Here is a 20,298-nt window from a genome sequence, read left to right on the forward strand (position 1 = left end):
TTAACATTACCAAGCATTTCAGCAATCCACCTGTCCACCATTCTTATTGCAGAAAGGAACTCCCCAGGAATAAGACAGTGAGACATGGCTGAGGAGAAGAGCAAGCGAGACTGCATTGGAATGAATATGAAGGGAGGCCTGACAAACAACGGCTTTGTCCAAAATGAAGACATCCTGGAGAAGGACCTGGATCCTGGCAGCGCAGCCAACAGCCCGCAGTATTCTGTGTGCATCCTTGGTCCTGAGGAGCCCGGCTGGAGGGACATCCAGCCCTACGCAGGGATGCCCAAGGAGGTGCTGTTCCACTTCTCGGGCCAGGCCCGCTACCGGCTGCCCCGTGAGATCCTCTTCTGGCTCACTGTGGCTTCTGTACTTGTGCTCACTGGGGCCACCATAGCCATCATTGCCATCTCTCCAAAGTGCCTTGACTGGTGGCAGGAGGGACCCATGTACCAGATCTACCCAAGATCTTTCAAGGACAGCAACGAGGATGGGAACGGAGATCTGAAAGGTGCCTAGGGGAGAGAGTTTAGGGCGGGGCCAGGATGAGGTGGGTTTGTGGCTTTCTCTGTCCTTGAAACTGAATGGTGCAGAGGTTGTGCGGTAAGCACATTCCTGGATGGCTGGTCACACTTGGTTTATGATACTTCTAAAAGCCACTCAGCAGAATCCAGCAATGCTTCCCAGGTGAGGAAAGGCTACTTGGATACCTTTAAGACCCCAAAGAGTTGTTTAATTTCCTACCCACCAAGTACACGTGCTTAGTTGGTCATCAATTCTAGCTGGTTATGTGCAGCAGGTTTCTTCTTGAAAGTTTCTTGCTTCTGTGCACTTTGTAGCTGATTATCTCAGAGCGACAATTTAAAATTGCTTTGCCAGTCTATGTAGTGGCTAGTTGGGCAATTTGGCTGAGAGTTTCTTACTAGTGAATAAAGAGCAAATAATATTTTAGAAAAAAATTAAGTCATGTCTTTAAAGGGTGTATGCTGAGTCTTTGAAGTTTGAATCCTGAGAAATGAAGAAAAGGAGTGAAAGGCATAACAGTCATTACCTGGTCATTACTTGAAATAAGGATTATTTAAAACAATACCCATATTAGTTAAAAAAAAAAAAGTAGAAGTAAAAATTACTTGTTTTAAAGTTATGCTAATAATCTCCTAGTGAGTTATGTGTAGGATGTCCTCATAATGTATTGCTCAAACCAGGACACTTTTAAGAGTAAAATGATGCCAAACAGCAGGCATAAACTGGAAGTGTCCCGGGCAAATCACTTGATACGATCACCCTCGTGATCACCCTCGTGAAGGGCAGTGATAAGAAACAAACTAACAAGGGACGTTTTGATAGTGATATTTGGTTTAAAGAAAATAAAGCACAATGGTTATTTTCATAAAGTGTGGGAAGTAGGAATGAGCTTAATCTAATTTTAACATGTGACAAATAGAATCTCCAATTTTCCTTAATAACTAATACAGAGCTTTTCTTTTACATGCTCATATCATTTCTTCTCTTTTAAAAAATCTTCCTGCACCTTTGCTAATTGATAACTATCTGTCCTTCAAGGTGTAGTTCAAACCCATTTCCTGCATTCATGTTTTTTTCCCTCCTGAGAATCCTTTGTAATATAGAGCTCTTGTGCTGCTTTTGGACTGTGTTTATAGCACCCTCTGATAATACTGTGGAAAGTAGCTGGGTGACTTCCCTTCCACACCCCTGCACCCCCAAAGGCCCTAGCACCTGCTGCCTTTTACGCAGTCAGTGTGTAGCAAAAATGATGTGTAGATGTAAAAGAGCTGTTGACGTAAGAACATCCAAACCTGTAGAGAATTTTCAGAAAAATTTATTTGAGCCAAACAGAGGATACACCTGGAAGCAAGATTGCAACAGACTGAGATAAATGCTTTTGAGAATAACAGTTTGCAGTTTATTTTATGCATTGGAGGTGAAGGAGGGGATGTAAGGAAGATGACATGGAGGTGGGAGAAAGCAGGATGGGAATCAGATTATAGGATAGTTGAGAATGTGTGCTCTCTTGCAGGCTTTAGAAGGAGGGTCTGAAAGGGGGCATTTCTTTTTTTAATTTTATTTTTATATATTTTTTAATTTTATTAAATTTACTGGGGTGACATTGGTTAATAATATTATGTAGGTTTCAAGTGTACAATTCTATAATACATCATTTGTATATTGCATTGTTTGTTCACCACCCAGTCAAATCTCCTTCCGTCACCATATATTTGACCCCTTTAACCCTCTTCTGCCTCTGCCCCCCAACTGCTTTCCCTCTAGTAATCACTATACTGTTGTCTGTCTATGAATTTTTGTTTGTTTGTCTTGTTCGTTTGTTTCTTTCAGTTTTATATCCCACATAGGAGTCAAATCATATGGTTCTTGATTTTTTCCATCTGACTTATTTAGCTTAGCATATTTTCAAGATCCATCCATGTTGTTGCAAATGGCAGTATTTCATCTTTTCTTATGGTCAAGTAATATTCCACTGTGTGTATGTACCACAACTTCTTTATCCAATCATCTATCAAAGGACACTTCAGTTCTTTCCATGTCTTGGCCACCGTGAATACTGCTGCAATGAACATAGGGAAACATACATCTTTATGAATAAATGTTTTCAAATTTTGGGGGTAGATAGCTAGAAGAGGGATTGCTGGGTAGTATGGTAATTCTATTCTCAATTTTTTGAGGAACCTCCATACTGTTTTCCATAGTAGCTGTACCAATTTACATTCTGAAAGGGGGTATTTCAGAGGTGTATTAACCTAAATGCACAGAAGCAATGGACAGGGCTTACTTAAGGCAAAGATAAGTCTTTTAAGTAAAGAAGTTAGATGCCCAGGGCATGACTGCTCACCATGACCACCCCACTTAGGAATTTATGATCAGATCACCCTGTGAGATTACTTTCCATAGAACCCCTTTTTTGTCCACAGAGATAAAATCCCTAAACCCAAAGATATATTCCCTACTTTCTGGTTCTCCCTTTGGAATCACCTTCTAGATACATGTTTCCCAAACTATGTGGACGTAGAATGTTCCTATGAAACCTTTTGTAAGCTGAAATGGCATAAAGAGAGTAAGCAATTACCATAGATTTATATGGAAAATTTTTTGAGCAAAATTTAACCAAAAATAACCTACTGAATCATACCAAATAACACATACAACCTAAAGTAACATTGACATACAGTAACAGCAGGAAAGATATGATAAGTATACAGGACACATCTTGCTAATGGATACCCAAAATAAATCGAGATAAAGCACAGATGCGCACAGACACAGTTCACAGCTGTGGCGCTTGATGCTGAGATGCTGAGTGTGGTTCCCAGAGAAAGAGCTGGTGGGGCCATTCTCGCTGCTCCAGGTGTGTGCTGCCCCTGTAAGGACTCACTGCCGAAAAAAGGCTGAACACTATGCTTCTCGCCTTTTTCTTAAAAATTAAAATCCTCTTTGGATTTCTTTCGGTTAGCAAAAATAGGTATCAATGGTAGGTCTTCTGAAAAAGCAAAGTGGCATAGTGCAAACTTTCGAAAAATGGGGGACAACTGTGTACCCCAAATTTCTGTAAACAGGGCAGCTTCTACTCAGCCCTTAAATTTGTCATTTCCCATAACTTTTTCTTGAGAAACTGGCTGCTTCCTATAATCAATAGGTATTTGTCCTTGAGGTTGAAGGGATTTTGTTATTATTTGAAGAAACCATTGCAGGTTTCAGTTTGGGTTTGGTGATTGCCTTCTGTCCCCTGGAGTGTGAGCCTGGGATCCCATTTTTACTTTTACTTTTTGTCTGTCCAGCCCCTTTGTTTCTATCACCTTATGCTCACTCTTAAGATATATCATATTGTTTTTCTTTTTCTTTTTTTTAATTAAATTTATTGGGGTGACAATTGTTAGTAAAATTACATAGATTTCAGGTGTACAATTCTGTATTACATCATCTATAAATCCCATTGTGTGTTCATCACCCAGAGTCAGTTCTCCTTCCATCACCATATATTTGATCCCCCTTACCTTCATCTCCCACCCTCCATCCGTTTTTCTGACTTAAATTAAAGTCTGTTGCCTGTTGACACTCTGTGAGGTCTCATAGCCACCTATATGGAGAAACTGAGGCTCAAAGGGGACAAAAATGAGAAGCCTGTTATAGGGGAAGTCCAGGTGACTTTGTATTTTGGGCTCAGTGACCTTCAGCCTGTGGTGTGACCCTGACAGGCTCTGACTGTAGCAAGCCTGCAGGGATCCCACAGAAAGTTACTAGAGATTGAATATTAGACAACTCCTGAGTCAACATTAGGACTCTGAACTAGAAGCAAAAAAAGAAAAACACACACACTATCTGCTAATTACCCTACCAGGTTCTAAGTACAAAGTGTTTCTTTGCTGTATCTCTTCTCAGCCAAGTCTGGAATTCTCTTCTTTGTAAATTCTTGGCTTTAGCATTGTCCAGAGGAAATAGAATCACATATGTAATTGTACATTTTCTAGGAGCCACATTAAAAACAGTAAAAAAGAATCAGGTGAAATTATTTTTAATAATATATTCTGTTTGTCCAATGTATCAACATATAGTCAGTATAAAAGCGTTAATGAGATATTTTACATTCTTTCTTTTCATACTGGGTCTTCAAAACCCCATGTGTTTTACATTTACAGCACATCTCAATTCAGACTGGTCACCCTGCAAGTGCTCAATAGCCACGTGTGACAAGTGGCAGCCACACCCCACAGTGTAGCTTAGACTATGAGACCATAAGGAGCCATGTGTTATTCTTTGTATCTTGGCACTTAGCCCAGCACCTCGCCTAGATTAGGTGCTCAAAAGCCACGTGTAGAATAAAGGAACAATACTATAGTGTTGGTTTTAAATATAAAAAATGAACAAGTCACAGATAGATTTTATAAATGTTATTGCATCTATGTTAAAGGTCAAAGGTTATTGCTAGAAGACTAATTTGATGATGTTTGTAGAACCAGACCTTGCTATTTGAATTTTCACTCAAATTCAATGAAATTCCAAATATTTCTGTTTTGATATAAATATTTTGATTTTAGGCATATTTCTTTTATTTTTAATTTAACCAAAACAAAACCAAAAACATTATTATTTTTCATGACATTGAATTTTTTTCTTCAGGTATTCAAGATAAACTGGACTACATCACAACTTTAAATACAAAAACTGTTTGGATTACTTCATTTTATAAATCATCCCTTAAAGATTTCCGACATGGTGTTGAAAATTTCCGAGAAATTGACCCCATTTTTGGAACAATGAAAGATTTTGAGAATCTGGTTGCAGCCATACATGATAAAGGTAAACTGAATGGAAGGTGGGTGGGATGGGGCTGGGGTTGAGAAAAGCATTTCTCTAAATACTTAAAGCATTTTTTCCCCTTAATTGTCATGTATTATTCTAATAATGTTTTCCTAACATTTGAAATGTTTTCATTCACTAGGTTTAAAATTAATAATCGATTTCATACCAAACCACACCAGTGATAAACATGACTGGTTTCAATTGAGTCGGAACCGAACAGGGAAATATACTGATTATTATATCTGGCAGAACTGTCTCCATGAAAATGGCACAATCATACCACCCAACAACTGGGTAAGAACCAACTTGCCTGATTTACAAAGCAAAAATGGTCATATCTTTAGGAATTAAACAGTTTGTTTATAAAGTTCTTTTAAGGAAAAAATGTTAATTGGTATAGGTTATGAGGAGAAAAATTTTCCAAAGAAATAGAAATAAAGATACCCATACCTCCTAATGTCATTTGGATTTTTTATTTCATTGTAGAGCTGATATGTTCTAGCAAATTAAAACCTATTCCCTCTATTAGCCTCTCCTTCCCTCACAGACCACTTTGTCCAATTTATGTTCCATGACTCATTAGTTCCGTAAGTGTCTTGCTACTTTCCAGACCCTTTCGCCTTTCTGACTTTTTGCCTCCCCTGTCCAGTAAAACCCTAGCCATCAATGAACCCAACCATCTACTCTGTCTTTCCCTGAAATCTTTGCCTCTGGAGATAACACGCATTCATTAGACACCTGAACTAAGCCATCCCTTCTTCCTATGAATTTTACTGAAGTCCCACAGATCAACATGCCTTCCGTCCTCTTTAAATTTCCTAATTGCCTTTTCCTATCTTATCACTCTTGGCAGCAAACTCTAAAGAGAACAGAAGCCAACAAACCTGCCTGCCCCCATCCCCACCCTGTTTACACAATTTTTACAACAGAGGCCATGCCCTACGGTTACCAGATTTACCAGTAAAACTCCAGGAAGCCCAATGAAATCTGAGTTTTTGATGAACAATGCATATTTATTTTGCTATAAAATATTGCATGGGCCAAAATCATGTAAATAATTATTCATTGTTTCTCTGAAATTCAGATTTAAATGGGTGTCTTAGTCGTATGTGTCAAAACTTATCAAACTACATTTTAAATATGTGCAGTTTATTATATTCAATTATACCTGAATAAAACTCTTTAAAAATATTCGTAATATATGTCTAAGCTAGGGAAGATAATAATTAGTGAACATCAATTAATCCATCCCCAAATTAAGAACTCGAACGTTACCAACACTGCTGACACCATCTCTGGGCTCTTCTCTGTTCCTCCCCGTGCCTCCTCTACAGGTACCACTACCTTGGATTTGGAGTTTTCCAAATCCTTGCTTTGGTTTGCCTTTACTACACAGGCTTCATTTTTAAAAAAATATTACTTAGTTTCTCCTGTATTGAACTGTATGAGAAGCATCATGCTACATGTGGTCTTCTGTAAGTAGCTTTTTTCACTCCTTGTTTTTCATATTCATTCATGTAGTTTCTGGTACCTGTGGTTCATACATTTTCACTGTGTATAATATTCCATTATGTGACTAGCCTATGATTTACTTATCCCCTCCTCAGCTGATGGGCAGTTGGGCTGTTTCCAGAATCTTTACTGTTATTAACGATGCCCTTGCAAGCATTCTCATTGATCTATTTCTCTTGGGGCACGTGTGCAAGAGTTCCTTTAAGGTAAATGTCTAGGCGTGAAATTGCTGGGTGTAGGATACTGCATGCTTGACTCTACAAGATAATGCCAAATTGATTATCAAAGTGGCTGTGCCAATTTATACCCCCTCTAGCAGTATAAAAAAAACACATGTTCCCATTATTTGCAGGTACTGCCAGACTCGATAGTTTTTACCAAGTGAACATAAATTGGTATCACATTGAAGTCTAAATTTTACATTTATCTAAAAAAAATTACTAATTATGATTTGTCTAATTATTAATGTCATCATTATCTAATGACTAATAATGTTGAATATCTTTTCATATATTTATTCACTTGTGCTTCCATTTCTGTGAGACACTTGTTTATGGCCTCTCCCCCCAATTTTTTATTGAATTGCTTGTCCCTTTGAAATAGATTTGTAGAGTTCTTTTTGTATTTAAAAAAAAAAATTTTATTGGAGAATATTGGGGAACATTGTGTTTTTCCAGAGCCCATCAGCTCCAAGTAGTTGTCCTTCAACCTAGTTGTGGAGGGCGCAGCTCACTGGCCCATGTGGGAATCGAACCAGCAACCCTGTTGTTAAGAGCTCACGCTCTAACCAACTGAGCCATCTGGCCGCTCTGTCTTTTTGTATTCTTGATGTGCTCTTTTCTTGGTTACATATACTGTAAATATCTTATCCTGGTTTTTATCCAGGTGGGCCATGAGGTGAGCTGGCGAGGAGGGTATGTTTCCTCGAAAGGCAGCAGCTACTACTTCGGTTCAGCCAGGTGTTACTATGGCAATATGGACCCAGGGTGACTAGATCTTCCAACGGAAAATAAGAAAAAGATGTATGCAAAATCCTTCAGTTTGTAAATGATGTCCAGATGTTCTCGTTAGCATGAAATGAACAAATGTCCCAAGATGGATCCCTGAGGAAGTCTCACATTTAAGGTCCCTTGGAGTAGACTGAGAAGGAATGGTGGGAAATGCAGGAGAGTCAACTGTGAGTCATATCCTGTGAGCATTTCTAGAAAGAGGAAACACATCAGTGTCAAATGCTGCTGGCTACCAACACTTGAAGTTGCTAGATTTCTTTTATTCCTGAGGACTAGCAGAGTTTTTAAGTGAATGGTTCTAATACTTTTCTGAGGATACAGTTTAAATATTCACTCTATCTGGACTCAAACTCTAAGACCAATGAAATGTGTCTTTCTCCCAAACTGACCATCATTTGCTTTTCTTCACAAACAGGAGTCCAGAACCTGGACAAAAGATTCAACAAAATATGCTAGAAGTGTTTGCTCCTTAAGTTGCCCTTGTCCAGCATTTGAAAGCATTAATTTGCTACTATGGTTGTCATGAACAGCTTCTACTGTACAAATACCTCACAGCCAGCTTTGGGGGACATTAGGTGGCATGTTAGGGGATTAATTTATCTAGTGCTCTCCCTAGAAGGAAGATTTTGGAGTTTGTGCACTCAACCTGCATGGGGCCAGGATGGCAATTATCATTTTTATATGGGCAATGCCATTATATGAGTAATGCTAACTAACTGATTTGCTATTTTCTGTTTGCTAGTTAAGTGTATATGGAAACTCCAGTTGGCACTTGGACGAAGTACGAAAGCAATGTTATTTTCATCAGTTTACAAAAGAGCAACCTGATTTAAATTTCCGCAATCCTGACGTTCAAGAAGAAATAAAAGTGAGTTCAGACACCAACACAGACTTCCCCATGACACGGGTCCCTAAGTGGTTATTTGATACACTTTATTTTGAACAATAATTGTGCAGGCACAATCAAGTAGTGTAATTAAATTCTGGAATTAAGGTGTCTGAGGCAAAACTAGACTCTCAGATGTGTCTGTCAGTGACGCCTTCCTTCCTCTAACCCCAAATAATCAAAATGGGAGGGAGACAGAAACATCTGCTACCTTAGCTCTGAGCTGCCCCTGTGCCTGTGACAATGAACTGGTGCAGAGAGGTGGGCCAGGTGTGGGCTCCGCGGTCTGGATCCAGCCCCATCATTGGTTGCAGTGGGCTTCTGGGTGAGTTCTTTGGCTTTTCAGATCCCTCATCTATGAAATATGGTTGATGGAAGTATTTGTCTCATGGGGCTTTTTGAAAATCAGATGAGCTCACCATACCACACTTCTGTGTTCACTCAGTAGGTATTAACTGATTGTCTGCTGCATGCCAGGTCCTGTTCTAAGCTCTGGGAATATAGTAGTGAATAAAAGCAGCCCTGCTCTCAGGGAGTTTCCAGTATACCGAGGGGGAAGGCAGACAGTTAATAATTAAAAATATGTGACATGTCAGGTGGTGATGAATGCTAAGGGGAGGGGGCCTCAGAGTGCCAGGGAGAAGTTGGTTCAGAGACACCCTTAAGATGAGGTCCTACTTGGACAAAAACCTCAGGGTTTTGAAAGGGAGGCATGTGACTCTCTGAGGGAAGAGAATTTCAAGCAGAGAGAAGAGTCAATGCAAAGATCTCCAGGGGAGAGTGTGCTTCATGTGTTTCAGGAGTGACCTGGAGGCCAGTGCGAAAGGTTACCCAATAAAATGACAAGATACCTAGTTAAATTTTAATTTCAGATAAACAATGAATAATACAATATGTGGGACGTACTTCTCCTACAGAATTACTCATTGTTTATCTGAAATTAAAATTGAACTGGCTGTCCTATATTTTATCTGGCAAGCCTACCAGCGTGCTGGAGTGAAATGAGGGAGTTAGGGAGCTGAGGTGCAAAAAGGGGGTGGGGGCTGATCCTATGGGACTTTCGATGTTGTTGTAAGGGGTGCATGTGAGCTACTGAAAATCCCTCTGCGACCTGTGCACAGATTTCCTTCAGTGACCCAGGTGACACCTTGCATCTGTGTGATGACGCCTTGCATCCAACAGTACCTGACACATAATTCACAATAGACATTAGTCGTGTTGCTGTTGTCATTATTGCTGCTACTGGGGCTATAAATGGGCCAGAATTTAGGTGAGTGGGGTCAGGGTGGGGAGGAGACCAGGAAAGAGAGGTGTGGGTCCCTCTCTACAGCTCACCATGTCAGCCACACGGAGAGGATTCAGGCTGCCATGTTGGCATCACTAAGGCACCTACACCCCATAGGTTGTTCTTTTGTTTTTAAATAACAGTTTTATTGAGATGTAATTTACATAGTATAACATTTACCCCTTTCAGGTGTATCATTCAGTGGTTTGTGTGTATTCACAGTTACTCAACTATCACCACTAATTTCAGAACATTTTCATCAGCCCCAAAAGAAATCTATTGGCAGTTACTCCATTTACCCCCCACGACCCCCTCTTTTACTCCTCCTGGGCCCTGGCAACTGCTAATCTACTGCCTGTCTCTATGGATATGCCTATTCTGGACATTTCACATAAATGAAGTCCCACAATATCTAGCTATATGTCTATGATATGTATCTATATTTATAATTTATATTTAAGTATTTAAGAAACTGCCAAACTGTTTTCCAAAGCTGTGGCGCCATTTTATATTCCCACCAGCAATGTCTGAGGGTTCTGATTTCTCTACATCCTCACCAACACTTGTTATTCTCTGTGTATTTGATGGTAGTTATTCTAGTGTGAGGTGGTATCTCACTGTGGTTTTGATTTGCATTTCCCTGATGGTTAATAACATTGAGCATCTCTTTTCAGGTGCTTAGTTTATTTTTATATTTTCATTGGAGAAATGTCTATTCAAATCTTTTGCCCAATTTAAATGGTGTTTTTTGTCTTTTTATAGTTATAAGCTTTCTTTACATACTCTGGATAGATGATTTGCAATTAATTTTCTTCCATTCTGTGGGTTTCCTTTCTACTTTCTTGATGGTGCCCTTTGAAGCATAAGAGTTTTTCATTATTATGATGTCCAGTTTATCTATTTATTTATTTTATTTTTATTGCTTGTGCTTTTAGTGTCATATTTAAGAACCATTGCCTAACCCAAGGTCATAAAGACGTACGTCTATGCTTTTTTCTAAGAGTCTTATAGTTTTGGCTCTTACATTTAGGTCGCTGATCTTTTTTTTGGTTACTTTTAATATATGGTGTGAAGGAATCCAACTTCATTCTTTGGCATGTCACTCCCCAGTTATCCCAGCAACATGTGTTAATAAAAAGATTATTCTTTCCCCATTGAACTGTCTTGGAACCCGTTTGAAAATCAATTGACCGTCAATGTCAGGGTTTATTTCTGGACTCAGTTCTGTTCATTGGTTTATATATCTGTCCTTAAGCGAGGGCCACACTGTCTGGATTAGTGTAACTTTGGAGTAAATTTTGAAATAGGGAAGTGTGAGTCCTACAACTTTGTTCTTTTTCAAGATTGTTTGGCTATTTTGGGTTCATATGAATTTTAGGGTCTGCTTGTAAATTTCTGCAAGAGGCCTGCTGCTGGGATTTTGATGGGGATTGCACTGAATCTATGCATCAATTTTGGGGAGTATGGCTGTCTTAACAAGAAGTCTTCTATCCATGAACACAGAATGTCTTTCTACTTTTTTAGGTCTTAAATTTCTTTCAATGGTATTTTGTAGTTTTCAGTGTACAAGGCTTGAATTTCTTTTGTTAAATATATTCCTATAGACTCCTTAGTTTTAAGACTGTTTTTACTATATATGCTTGATGCTTTGCAGAATTTAGATGGATTGCTTTGGGGTATGTTCTAGAAGCAGGCGCCTTGTCAGGGCAGCCTTGTCTCACTGGGGACTGGGGACTTAGGGGGCTGGGAGGTGGTAGATGCAGTCAGTCAACTAACTAGGGGTTAGTTTTAAACTTCTCTGGTGGTGTGTGGACTCTGCTTGTCTATCACCAAAGATCATTTACACACCCACACACACTCCCCACACACATTTTAGACACTTACTTTGAGCCAAGTGCTTACCTGGATCATCTCATTTAATGTTCAGAACAAGCCTAATTTAGGAGATTATGACCATTTTACAGAGAGGAACACTGAGGCTTAAAGAGGTGCGGTCACCCACCCGGGGAGAGAAGGTGCAGGATTCAAACCCAGGCATTGGCGCTCCAGAGTCCTCATGGTTACCCACAACTCCACATCTGATTTGAGGCTGTCTCTTTCTCTCTTTGTCCTTCACTTTTCCTGCACACTTTTTTCAAAGAGGTTTTCAGCGGGAAATTCATAAAGATGAGTATAATTCGATTGGTGTATCAGGCAGTGGATTTCTCCAGGCTCCTTGTGGCAATAGACATGGGTTGTCTAGAGATGTTTAGACAAGTGTGATAAATTTTGCCAAAATGTGCCAGTCGCTGTATTATGAGAACTACTCCAGCTGTTCTCTTGTACCTGCAAGTAGTGGAGTGTGTGAATAGGAGCCTTATTTACTAGTCTTGCAGGATGCAATGCCTCTTGGGACGAGTCATCACTGCCTCCTGTTGAGAGGTTAGATATTATACTCTGTAGGGTTGGTTTAGACGTAAATAAGAAAGGTCAAGAAGGGAAGGCTCTTTGCTCCTGGAAAGCAAGCTTTTACACGAAAGAGACTTTCGACACACCCCTAACCCCCACCAGCACTTATCTCTGCAGTAGTTAAGCAGGTTAATCATTTGCAACCCAGAGAGTTTGTGGTGGGGAGGCACTTGGAATGACTCCTGCTTGCGCATGAATTTGCACTCAAGGAGCCTGAGCCTTCTTCCTCCTGGCCACCTCCAGATTTCAGACTATCTGCACAATGGGAGGCGGGCATGCAGGGGACATCCAGCACAGGGCACCATCCTCTCTCTTGCACTGGTCATCAGGGGACTTGGCTGTGCCATGAACCTCCCCAGGCTTGCGTGCTTTCAGCTAGAAAAGTCAGGAAGCCTTCTTGGAGAAGGTGGGAGTTTATATTTATATATATTTTTTGTACTTTTCCAATTACTTTGGTTTTTACTTGCCCTCCACATCCCTTATTTGACAAACAGGAAAACTAAAGAGGTGAAGGAACCCAGTGGGTTAGAGGCATAGGAAGGAGGAGGCTGCAGGTGCCCCGGCGCCATGTCTGGGGCGCTCAGTGTGGCCCTGGGCCTGCCGTGGGGGAGGGAATTCTGAGCCCTGCAGTTTGGGATCCTAAGGAGTTAGTGAGTTCACAGCAGCTGGGAACAGGGAGCCTGGATGCTTTGCCAGCTTAAGATGAAATCCAGAGCACAAATGTCAGCTCTGCTCCACCCCTACTGAGCATGGTATTGCTGGAAACAGTCAGCTCAATTCAAAATAAAATCTACTCACTGCCCGCTGAATAAACCAGCTCAGTGCTTGATGATAGTAACTGTACTGTTTATCGCACCTCCTATATGCCAGGCACTTTATGATAAATCATTCACTCATTTAACCATATGGGACATCGAAAAGTTCAATAGATAGTCGAATATAAGGACATGGAACTCAGGGACATGTGTGGTCTGGAGAGAAAACTTTGGGATTTGTTGACATATGGACAATGCCTACAGATGTCAGGCAGGTGACATCAGTGAGAGAGCTCGGCTGACTGAGATGAACAAGGGGGATCAACTGCAACTCAGCTTGAGCGGATTATGTGGGAATGAGGGCCGGGTGTTGTCAGATCTTCCAATTAAAACATCAACATCACCTACCTCAAACTTTTGTAAAGCACTTAGGACATGTACTCCTTATTATATAATCACTTGTTAAATAATCAGTAAATGGATAGATACTTAATAAATGAGTGAATCCTGTTGTGAAGTGAGATGAAGAGAAGGTGGAAGATAGAACCCCTAAGGAGCAGTAACATTTAAAGGACTGCGGAGTAGACAGACAAGGGGCCGCAAACCAGGAGTGGGGTGTCCTGGAGCTAAGGGACATGAGTATTTCTAGAAGGGGAGTTGAGTCAGCAGTGCCAAACATGGCAGAGAGATCAGTACTGAAAAGACCAACCTGTCAGGTGACTCCAGCAGCAGTACCTCATTTACCTCACAGACACCCTGCAGGTGGGTATTATTTTACTGAAGGGTCAGGGTGGTCGTGCTGATACTCTAACTCATACAGCTGGAGCGTGGGGGGGATGGGATGGTACTCGGATGGCTCAGATTCCGGATCCCATCATCCTTCCTCTACACCCGGCTCCTGGAGGACTTAGCAAAGAATTTTACTAAGATTTCTGAACAGCGCTACGGTCAGTGTTCTTTCCTTTGCCTGTAAATGGAGGATACAGTTTTTTCTCTGTGCTTCTGAAGTATCCACACTTTCTCATTCCTTCTTGAGATGGATGACCTGGGGTTTGGGTCACTATCAGAGGATGTCTTATAGATTATCACATGTAAGAGTGGAGTTTCTCTATTTCCTAAACTTGGCTTTTTAGGTAAACAGGCCCAGTAACTTCAATCACCTTGAAAGGTTTGCCTTGAGGTTTTGTGAATTTGGATATCAGTACTGTTGAAATAATTCCTTGTCTACTCAGAGCAGTGAGTTGTTTAAGAAGAAGAGAATGAACAGGTGCCCGATGAAAAATCAGGACTGTGTGATTTCTTGGGAGATAGACAGGAATTGGGGACACAGTGTATTGTCCCCAGAGTCCCGTGGTGCCTATATTTATCAACCAGACCTGGTGGAACCAGGCTCTGTGCCTGTTTCCACACCTGGCACCCTAGTCACTTAACTGGAGTAAAGGGAGTGTTAATAATTAAAATCTGGGGCTCTCTTTTCTCACCTGGTCAAGAGAATAAATAGCACGAAGCAAATATTTTTCAAGAGCAAATTTTGGATTATCTGGGTGAAAACTTCAACATTTAAAATGATTCAGAAATAACCATCCAGCTTTTGCTGTTTTGCTTCATCAAACAATGGTAATATCTCACTGGATTAAGCGAACCCCCCTGCCAAGGCCATAACCCTTTGCTGGGGCACACATTTCTCATTCTTTAATGGGTCAATAGTTAACGAGGCTGAGAACCCCAAAGTGAATAAGGACCCAGTGAAGAAAACTAGTTGCTTTATTCTAGGGAATCAGGGCTCACAAGCTTCCTGTTTACAACAGCATGGTGTTTATTGTTTCTCTCCATTTTTGTCAGAAGTTGCTTGGATGGATTACAGCTATTTTGCCTCACCCCACCCTGACCCTCCTTTTCCATTGCTCCTGCTTGTAAAGAGCAGTGCCACCTGGGGGTGGGCCCGGGTGGAGTGGGGTCTGAAGCTCGTAAAAATTTGGGGTCTTCTTAAAATCAAGAGAGTGTACAATTAGGTACAGAAAATGAGTGTGTATGTAGAAGGAAAATGGAAGGTAGGTAGGAAGGGGCCAGTGCAAGTGAGGCATCCTGAAGCTTCAGCTTTATGTCAGGGCAAGTTAGTCCGTGGAACCAGTCTCTAGCTCAGTCTCTCACACATTGCCCTCACTTCCTGCCATCCTGCTGTGCTCCTGGGAAAACACTGCTGTTTCCCCTCTTGTCGTACCATGTGCCTCTCCTTTAAAGCTTTGATCGAAATATTTCTGCATTACAATTTGATTGTCTAGTTGGGGACTCTATAAAAAATCCTAGGAGACCGAAAGCTGTGTCTGCCGTATTTTGCTCATGGTTATAGTTCCAGGGCTTAGCTAAGTGCGTGGCCCAGAGTTGGAACTCAAGTGCTTAGTGAATGAATGAATTTGGTAAGAAGTAAAGATGCTAGTAAGAACAAATCTGGGGGTTTTTGGCCCCAAAGAAAAATTGCACTGAGTAGAGCCCGCTAGGGTTATTTGGGTCAATTGTGTCCATGCTAAGGATTGTGAGCGGGAGAGCCTGCTGTTAGATTTGAACAAAATTTTCAAGCTTTGCTATTCAAAAATGTCACCTTAATGGGAATTGATTGCAGCAGTATTAACCCTTGCATTGCCTATAGAAACCTTCAAGACCCTTGAATTGCAGCTCTCTAGAGATCCCGTATCCGCATGTAGTGATAAGAAACACTTCAAATCAAATGGGATTTTGGGGGGTAATCCTCTTTTGGGATCTATGGCTCTGTTCCCCGATAGGTGAAAATTGGCTACTTACTTCTAGTATTTTGAATTACAGGTGGTTCTGCTCTAATGTGATACATTCCTAGAGCCACTGTCCCTTTGCAGAAGGGTAGCTTGTGGTCAGTGCTGGAGGGGCGACCTCAGGGTGGGATGGGGAGCTGAGATGTAGGCCCTCTGCTTTTCAAGGCCACTTGGTCCTCCCAACTGTCCCAGTCCAGGCCAGGTCAGTCTCTGCCTCCACGATTGGCTCATGCTGTCCCACAGTCCAGAATGCTCTTCCCGATCTCATTCCCTGATGAAATCCCACTGGCCAAGTTCAAGCTCTAGCTCTTCCTTCTCTGACAATGCCCACCCATGTTAAATTTGATCTTGGAGTTCCAACAGTCCTATCGACAGAGAAGTCTGCTCTCATGATGTTGAACTGCACCCTGCCTTAAATAATTAGGTAACCCTCTCATGTCTCATGTGTCCCCAACTATTCTGTAGATACCTCGAAGCGAGGGAACACGCTGTAGTTCTTTAGTGTCCCCACCGTATCACACATTTGGGCTCGCTCCTTCATTCTTTCATTCCATGACTGATTCACTAAGTACCAGGTTCTGTGTCAGAGGCAAGGGAAACAGCAATGACAGCTGTCCTCCAGAATCTCCCAGGCTGGCGGAAGGATCCTTCATGACCGGGAGCTTAACTGGTTATTTTCTCTCAGTTTGGAGTGAGCTTGAAGGACCTGGGCATGAGGGAGATCAGGTATGTCCCAGTTTCTCCTGAGGCCTTCCTACCTTTCATTCTTTCATTCTGAGTGGATTCTTTGAACTTTGGAAACATGCTCATAACATCAGTTACATCCGTAACATTCTGAATTCACGTATGAGGGAAGTATGGGAGTCCATAAATGCAGTTATTGAGAGTTCATTACACTAAGACACTGTTATGCTAAATAGATAAAAATACATTGAGTACAGTGCATGTTTTGTAGGTGAAGATGGCTATTTTATTTATTAGCAGACAAAACCTTTATTTAACATTATAATAATGTGTAGTTAATGTAACCAAGTATTTTGCGTCTTTGTTTTAGGAAATTATCCAGTTCTGGCTCGCCAAGGGAGTCGATGGTTTTAGTTTCGAGTCTGTGAAATTTCTTCTAGAAGCAAAGCACCTGAGAGACGAGGCCCAAGTGAATGCGACCCAAATCCTGGTAAAGCTTTGTTTTGAACTTTTTTTTCCTTCTTTTCTGAAAATGTCATCCGAGTGTGACACCAATTACCAGAGATGAGTTCTATCCTGTCTGTAGGAAGAGCTTTGAATCATTTTCTTTAGGAAATACAGAGGAGTTTCAAATGCATATGACCAGATGTTTCCACTGGGTCCTTTAGGAGCGAGGGATCCCTTGAGGAGTCCTTCGGTGACAGGGGTTCTGAGGACACAGACCTTACAGACTCCACCAAGGGCCACAACTACTCCCTGCAATTTTGTCATCTCAAGCAAGCATAGGTTTGGATTGTCTCGCCTGTCCATGTCCATTCCAGGACTTACAACCCTGGCTTGTGTTTGGCATAATTTTTTCTTTGGATTCTAGATTACTGTAACCCTAGGAAGGCATTGAACGAGTATCAGGCAACATTTCTGAAACCCTAGGAAAGTATAACAGTAAAAAATAGAAGTGGTAAAGAGACAAATTTAAATGTATACTAATAATTTTGTGAGCAGATAAAGTGTAGGTGAAATAATGAGCTCTATAATCATTAAGATAATTTGTTTTGTTTGCCTTTAAAAGTGTCTGAAGCATTTAGGACATTAAATATTTAGGAAGAGGGTTTTGTTAACTACATTTGTTATCAATTTTTAGATGTTCAGTACCATTTGTTTACTAGATTTAGAATGAATAATTTAAGCATCAGAAGAAGTACTGATGGAGAGCATCAGATGGATGTTCTCCATCCATAAAGCCCCTTGAGCATTGAATGTCCTAGGATCATCTCTGTGCATGTGTGGCTTGGCTTGAGCCCTCTGAAGAGACAGTCTATTCACATTAAGACCAGCTAAGGGCATCTGACATGTGCAATGATGGTAACCATGATGTCCTGTTTTCAAAGGGCACAGTCACAAACTACTCACAGCTGTACCATGACTTCACCACCACCCAGGTGGGAATGCATGACATCGTCCGCAGCTTCCGGCAGATGATGGACCAACACAGCAGCGAGCCTGGGAGATACAGGTAACCACAGGACACACCCATTCTCCACGGGTGCAGCAGTTTATCTCGCACATCCAGACACTCTCAAGTGATTTAAGTTATAATTTAACAAACCTGCCTAATTATAATGTGTTATAACTCGGTTAGACCAGTGCCTGGTATGTTTTCTCATGTTGCTGACCTTTGCTGATTTTCAGTTTCCGCTGTTGTAAAATGATGCTAACCACAGCACTTCACTGGAATTTTATGAAAATTAAAAGATAATCTATTAGCTAAATGTTAGCCTTTAGTTATTTTTATCATTATTATTTGACCTATTAGTATCCTTCTACAGTATGAATCCATGTTTCAACTAAACTTAGATCACAATGGTTAGGAACACAGCTTTGGAATGAGATGGGCCTGAGATGGAGTCCTGTGTAATGGCTGTGCGACCTTGGACTGGTTAGTTACCATAAGTCTCCGTTTTGTCATCAATTATAAGGTGATAGTGACGCCCTTATAAGGCTGTTGTGAGTACATGAAATAATGTATATGAAGCACTTACAACAGTGCCTAGCACATAATAAATAAACATAACTCTTACTATGTTTATATAATCATCCAATAGACTCAAAAGAAAAGGAGTTAAAGAAATTTCTCCTCCTTAAAGTAGGTCCTCTGATTACTATCCCCATTTTACAGATGAGGAAACTGAGATTCTGAGCATGCAGGTAATGGTGACACATGTAGTAATGGCAGAGAAGGGACAGGAAGTGAAACACTTGGGCTCCAGATACTATGCACTTGACCATTAATGTGATGTCTCAGACAGCTGGAGCCAGCACTGATGCAGGGCATTTCAGGGGCATGTGTACCTGAGAGTGCACCCCAATAAGAAAGTGAGATTTCACTGCGATTCAAATACAAGGGGAAATTTTTTGGGAACCCCCGCTCCCGACCCCTTTTGTTGTATCCATACTGATTATTTATTCATATGATTGAATTGTACTTATTCAGCAACAATAAAGAACTTTCTAATTTATAAAGTGGCAAAGATGACTCTCATAAAGAGTGCTGAGTGAAAGATGACAGACAAAAAAGAGGACCCCCCCTTATCTTATAGCAGACATACAATGTAAGTTCTACGTGGAGTGATGTGAACTTATACAGAAGTCTTCCTGAAGTCACTGAGTTTTTATCGGATTAGGAAAGAACAATATTGACTGAGATCTAAATGTGTTTAACTTAGACACGGTCTAGTATTAGGCTCGTCTTTGGGTTTATTAGAATGAGAAACCAACCAGGTGACCCGGCATGTCATTTCTCGGTCATCTGGCTTGACTCCACTTCCCAGTGAGTGGCCCCAGCCCAAGATGGTTAGTAGTGTGTGCATTCACACCGCTGCCCCCACCCCGTTAATCAGATACAAGCACTTTCCTAGTCTCCTGCCAGGCCCTGACGACACTGCACCCTGCCAACTCTTCCAGGTTCATGGGGACTGAAGCCTATGGGGATACGATCGACAGAACCATGATGTACTACGGGTTGCCTTTTATCCAAGAAGCAGATTTCCCCTTCAACGATTTCCTCGCTAGGCTTGACACACCTTCTGGGAATGGTGTGTTCCAGGCTATCACTTCCTGGATGGAACACATGCCAGAAGGAAAATGGCCGAATTGGATGGTAAGTCCTCACGCCCAGATCAGCTGAGCTGGGGCTGGTGACCTTGTTGGACAGTCACATCTAAAACACGGGGTGTGTTGTCTCTTAGTGACCTTCACCTTTCCCTTAGTCAGTGATTGTTGAATGAGCCACGCCTGTCCCAGCTTCTGACCAGGTTCTTGTCATTTTTCTTCATTCTTTTCCTTCTGGTTCTCAGACTAGATCATTGAAATTGATTTGCGTTCAGGTTTGCTGATTCCTCTGCCATTTCAAATCTGTCAAGCCCCTCTAGTGAATTTTTCATTTGTTATTGGACTTTTTACCTGAAATTTCTATTTAGTTCTTTTTCATAATTTCTCTTTATTGATAGTTATCTATTTGCTGAGACATTGTTCTCATACTTTCTTTTAAATTCTTTATAGTTTAGGTCTTTGAATATAATAGTTGATTTAAAGTCTTTGT

General features: G+C 41.0%; 1 protein-coding gene across 1 annotated transcript in view; it reads left to right on the forward strand.

Moving 5' to 3' along the window:
• SLC3A1 (solute carrier family 3 member 1) overlaps positions 1-20,298 on the forward strand; it is a 27,450-nt gene continuing 7,152 nt past the window's right edge. Inside the window, exons 1-7 of the mRNA XM_019748618.2 lie at positions 1-511; positions 5,152-5,331; positions 5,474-5,628; positions 8,599-8,724; positions 17,071-17,190; positions 18,089-18,213; positions 19,662-19,857. Of these exons, the coding sequence (XP_019604177.2) occupies positions 85-511; positions 5,152-5,331; positions 5,474-5,628; positions 8,599-8,724; positions 17,071-17,190; positions 18,089-18,213; positions 19,662-19,857 (1,329 nt within the window). The 5' untranslated portion in view covers positions 1-84. The remainder of the gene's footprint in view (positions 512-5,151; positions 5,332-5,473; positions 5,629-8,598; positions 8,725-17,070; positions 17,191-18,088; positions 18,214-19,661; positions 19,858-20,298) is intronic.

The sequence above is a fragment of the Rhinolophus sinicus genome, linkage group LG05 (genome assembly GCF_036562045.2).
Source record: "Rhinolophus sinicus isolate RSC01 linkage group LG05, ASM3656204v1, whole genome shotgun sequence".
Classification (NCBI taxonomy): Eukaryota; Metazoa; Chordata; class Mammalia; order Chiroptera; family Rhinolophidae; genus Rhinolophus; species Rhinolophus sinicus.